The sequence below is a fragment of the Pundamilia nyererei genome, unplaced genomic scaffold, assembly GCF_000239375.1.
Source record: "Pundamilia nyererei isolate P.nyererei 1_Seehausen unplaced genomic scaffold, PunNye1.0 scaffold00365, whole genome shotgun sequence".
Lineage (NCBI taxonomy): Eukaryota > Metazoa > Chordata > Actinopteri > Cichliformes > Cichlidae > Pundamilia > Pundamilia nyererei.
The window spans coordinates 295,215-300,200 of NW_005187766.1; the positions used below are offsets into that span (position 1 = coordinate 295,215).

Below are 4,986 nucleotides of genomic sequence, written 5' to 3' on the forward strand. Positions count from 1 at the left end.
CGTCATATTCAGTACTTTTGACAGTTCACTCTTCGGCCGCTCCATCTTATTGGGGAAATTCCACATACATAAATGTAGATTTCAAAACTCAACCCCATCATTTAATTTGTTTTTGATTGAAATTGAATATTACTTAAACTCTCGTAAATTAACTTCAAATAAAAAAGGTTTATCATTGATTGAAATTCATTCAGAAATGTTTAACGAATGAGCTGTCACAACTTTCAAGTACAAAGTTGTTGTAGCACCCTCAAGGATTGACGTACGCACGATGTAGTTATAAAACAGGGTTTATTCTGGTCTTGGCAACCCGTGAGAACTGCTCACGGACAAAACAATAAAACAAAAACATCACATCAAAATGCGCTCTTGTACGTAGTGCCAATCAATCAAAAATCCTTAATTACAGAAAATAAACATTTAAAATACACAAGCCTCGTGAGCTGACATCCAGGAGGTACTAAATAGTCCTTTATGGCCTTATTGCCTTATCTTCCATCGTCTTTGTCAATTATTTCCACTCTTAAACGATATTTTCTCCATGTGTGGAGCTAACTGTGAGCTGCAGCATGCAGACACCATGTGCGCTAGCAAAAGAAAAGTGGCTGGGTGGAGACCCAAACAGCAAAGATGTACCCTACACAGTTCACCACCAGAGGGCGTAAAGGAACAAAATCCAGACATACAGCTTAACAAATATCAAATGCAACAAACATCAAATGCAACAAACATCAAATGCAAAAGACCGTTACAGTTGTTATGAAGTCTGTCACATTCCCCCCTTTTTTCTTTTTTATCCTTTATTTATCCTTCTTATTTCATTGTACTGTATATTGTTACTCTTATTTGCCTTGTATGTCTACTGTACAAACTGAACTGGAATGACTGACTGTTGGCTTTATAAGTTTAATAAAGTTTGGGAAAAAAAAAAAACCTCTGGCCGCTCCCTTCTGCCGTATTTTGCGGCAAAATTCTCCACACCCACCGCCGCACTATGAATTGTGGGATATATGGGACCACGAAGCGTGCACCGGACCACGCTTGATATTTGGGGAAATCGACGGCGCATTTGGAGTATGCATTTGAAGCACACTTCGAATTGGAACAGCCGTCGTCGCGTGGCGGTGACGTAACCGCACTTAAAATGCGTACTTCCAGCGTGCAGACCCTGAATTGGGACACAGCCACAGTGTGCTGTACTCTGTTCCTGATGCTGATTCTGAGCACGCTCAGTGTTAGTGCATGAGGTTGATATGAAGGGGAGGAGCCTGGTGCTCCTAGCAGAGCTAGCATTGGTCAGCTGTACTGCAGGTGGTGGGAGGTGAGCTCTGATTGGCTGTTTGTAGCATAAAACAGGAAAAAGCTGAGGTGTTTGCAACAGTTTTCTTCTTCATGTCACAGGTGTGAACACTGCTCCTCCTCCTCCTCCTCGCCGTGTGTTTCAGTCTCTTCTTTCTTTCATCTTTTGATTTGTTCTTTTCTCTCTGGTTTCATTGCTTTCTCTCCTTCTCTTCGTGTCCTCAGTGTTGCTCCTCCTCCTCGCCAACACCGCTCGCTCACAATGGCCGACTGGACCGACTGTCTGAATTTCGGCATCTCCATTGCCAAACAGGCCAGTAAGGTAAGTGACACAGCAGCCAATCACAACAGCACTGAGGTCACAGGTCATGGTGTGGCATTTTTAATTGTAACAGGTGCTTCTGGTGTGAATCCTGATTGGACGGCTGCTCAGTCAGCTACAGGTGATGATGACACTGAGGTTCAGCAAGCGGTCAGGTTTCCTAGGAACATTCAGGAATGTCACGGAGCAGAGTTTACACACACAGGCGCGCACACAGACACGTGCATGAACGGACACGCGCGCACACAAACGTTTGTGTGCCTTTACCTGCGTCTTTGCCACCAGGTGGTGCTGACAGCGTTCCAACAGGAGAAGGAAGTGAAGCTCAAAAGCTCTCCGGCTGACCTGGTGACAGAAACGGACCAACGAGTTGAGACGATCATCTTATCTGCCATCAGGAGCCAGTATCCTCAGCACAGGTTCTATTGAGTTCTACTGTCACACTGTCTTTATTTTGCTTCATTGTGTCACAGTCGACTAATGAATCCAGCATGAACTCTGGGGAGGGACCCGTTACACAAACTGGATTCAGATTGGACGCCCAGGTTGTAAACTGTTTTAAAGTCTGCCTAGTGACGGCGGGCAGGAAGTTAGCAGGTAGATGATATTACACCTGTGACCTCAGGTTCATCGGGGAGGAGTCTGTGGCTGCAGGTGAGCGTGTAGAGCTGACCGATCTCCCCACCTGGATCATTGACCCTATTGATGGGACCGTGAACTTTGTCCACAGGTGAGTGGCTCCGCCCACATTATGAACTCGCACACATACGGTGTCCCCAGTTTAAAACCCCACAAAGGTTTGAGAACCTGAAAACATGAAGTCTTAGGACCGTCGTTGCCCTCGGAGAACACGAGGTAACAGAGGTTAGAGCAGTGCTTCCCAAGGCCCCCCTTTATTTTAAATTCTTACACACACCCCCGCTTTGGGAAGCACTGCGCTGACAGATCCTTTGCTGTCTTTCATCAGGTTCCCGTTTGTTGCCATCTCCATCGCCTTCACTGTCAACAAGCAGGTAGGCTGAGCCATCGGTCTCCGGGGTCGGGGGTCAGAGTGGTCCGACTGACTCGTACTGCTGTTCTCAGACGGAGTTCGGGATCGTGTACAGCTGTGTTGATGACAAACTGTTCCACGCTCAAAGAGGAAGAGGGGCATTCCTGAACGGAGAGCCGCTGCACGTCTCTGGACAGGAAGGTGACATCACACAGGACACCATGCTTGTGGCGTGCATTTAAGGTGGATCCGGCTTCACGCTGACCTTTGTCTCAATCAGATATCAGCCAGTGTGTGGTGGTGACAGAGATTGGGGCAGAGCGGGATGACCTTGCGTTGTCCACCGTGACATCCAACATCTTCAGACTGCTGAAGCTTCCTGTGCACGGGTAAGGCCCTGCCCCCGGGCCCCCCTGCCCCCCCTGGCCCTGCTTTTTGAGCATGCTCAGTGCACCTGCATTGACTCTGAGGTTTGAATCCTGATTTTGTTTCTTCTTAATTTCATTGGTGTGCTGTATAAATAAAGTTTGAATCAGCACACCAATGAAATTAAGAAGAAACAAAATCAGGATTCAAAGCGCTTCATTGATCACTGATTGGATCCATCGCAGAGCAGCTCGAAGTGCAGCAATAGCTGAGAGGTCAGAGGTCGGTCTCGGGGTTGGTGTGGTGTTCAGGTCCAACTGACCTTCCTGTGGGCTTCACACCCAAAGCTTTCTTAAAAGATGTGAAGGTCACATGACCTTTGCATGCTCTCTGACCTGTTGGCACACATGTACCGACCTACTTTCCTGTTTGAACGAGCCTGGAAGAGACCACAGCTCTTTCTGCATTTTGAACTTTTTTGTTTTTTCGCGTTTGTGTTGACGTGTTGTTGCTTGCGTGTTTCAGAGTGCGTGCACTGGGCACAGCAGCGGTTGACATGTGTCAGGTGGCGACAGGCGGTGCCGACGCCTACTATCACATCGGGATGCACTGCTGGGACATCGCTGCCTCCGCCATCATTGTCCGGGAAGCTGGAGGAGTTGTCAAAGATACAGACGGTCTGTATCTGCCGCATGATGTCGTGTCACCTTTTTTAGCTGCGAGGCGTCGTCTAATTGGTCCGTGTGTCCTCAGGCTCAGAGTTTGACATGATGTCCCGAAGAGTCATTGCCGCCAGTTCCGCCGCCGTAGCCAGTCGCATTGCTCAGGTGATCCGGCCGTTCCCCTGTAGCCGTGACGATGATGACCAACACAGGTGTGTGTGTGTGGGGCGACCGGTGTGACCAGACTGTAGGTCAGCTGACAGGAAGTGTGCTGCTGCAGACGATAACGTATTGAAAGCGATTAGTGACACTTCTGTGATCAATGAACCAATAAAAATCTGCGTGCAAACGTTCCTGTTCTTGATTGGTGAGCTTAAACCTTCTGAACACACGACTGATTTAGACTAAACAAGTGTGAGCTCTCAGATGACCGTGGTGATGTCAGACTTGCTCAGGCCGATCATCAGATTGAAGGCGGAGCTTAAGACGGAAGGCGAAAGCCGTTGTTAACAGGAAGTTTTTATTGAAAGTGTGTTTAGCAAACTGATATGCCAGTGCTGAAATCAGCACAATGAAATCTCCGTGGAAAGCACATCGCTGTGAGTTGCTGTGGGTAATTCTGCAGCGTCATGTCAGAACACCTCATCCACATCAGGCAACATCCTCCCTGGGAATGTGATCCAGCTGTTCACATCCTGTGTGCCACAGAAGCGTGAGGAGAACCCCGCTGTTATGCTGCAGCGTCTCCGCCTTCCCCTCGCCAGTTTAAAGCCTGCTTCATCTGTGACGGTGTATTCATGGGGCCTTTCCAGGTTTCTCTAAAACAGACGCGCAGTAGTTTCCTGTAGGTGACACAGAGACTTTACAGTAGAGGCACTCCAGATTTATGTACATTACAATAATGTTTACAGTTCAGTAAAAGCAGCAGAGGCTGCAGTAACAGGACAGACATGGATTACAATAGCTGACTAAATATCATCAGTGATGATTGTTCTTGGTCTTCTTCATTCCCCTCCTCTTCCTCCTGTGCCTCGCTGTCTGTCCACTGTAGATGCACCTGTGCACTCTGAACTGGCTCTTATCCTGATCACCTGTTGCTGTGGGTAACAAACAAATACGCTTCATTCACTGTTTGTTTCACAGTTTAAGCAGGATGCCTGTAATCACCTTCATCACCACCAGCATCATTGTTATCACCTCCACCAATCAGGCTTGAAAATGCTGAGCGATGCTAGGGAGTTAACCTTCTTGATACTGGTTCAGAGTCGGCCATTAAAGTGGCGAACCGTGTCTGACGTGGAGCGATACGGTCGAGGATGGAACCTGTCTCTCTTCCACAGCATGTC

At 47.9% G+C, this 4,986-nt stretch overlaps 1 protein-coding gene across 1 annotated transcript; it reads left to right on the forward strand.

Annotated features, from left to right (window-relative positions):
• The first annotated feature begins 1,416 nt into the window (after window positions 1-1,416).
• LOC102199997 (inositol monophosphatase 1-like) lies at window positions 1,417-3,984 on the forward strand. Its single transcript, XM_005752553.1, has 9 exons — window positions 1,417-1,434; window positions 1,525-1,621; window positions 1,907-2,040; window positions 2,247-2,351; window positions 2,589-2,634; window positions 2,705-2,813; window positions 2,893-3,001; window positions 3,504-3,655; window positions 3,732-3,984. The coding sequence occupies exons 2-9, from the start codon at window positions 1,562-1,564 to the stop codon at window positions 3,878-3,880; spliced, it is 864 nt and encodes a 287-aa protein (XP_005752610.1). The 5' UTR covers window positions 1,417-1,434; window positions 1,525-1,561; the 3' UTR covers window positions 3,881-3,984.
• The last annotated feature ends 1,002 nt before the right edge of the window (window positions 3,985-4,986 follow it).

Bases quoted from the DNA above. Each gene is read 5' to 3' on its own strand.
- LOC102199997 (XM_005752553.1), top strand. From the start codon at position 1,562: ATGGCCGACTGGACCGACTGTCTGAATTTCGGCATCTCCATTGCCAAA. The intron at 1,622-1,906 runs GTAAGTGACACA...CTTTGCCACCAG, and splicing joins TTGCCAAACAGGCCAGTAAG to GTGGTGCTGACAGCGTTCCA. The intron at 3,002-3,503 runs GTAAGGCCCTGC...TGCGTGTTTCAG, and splicing joins CTGAAGCTTCCTGTGCACGG to AGTGCGTGCACTGGGCACAG.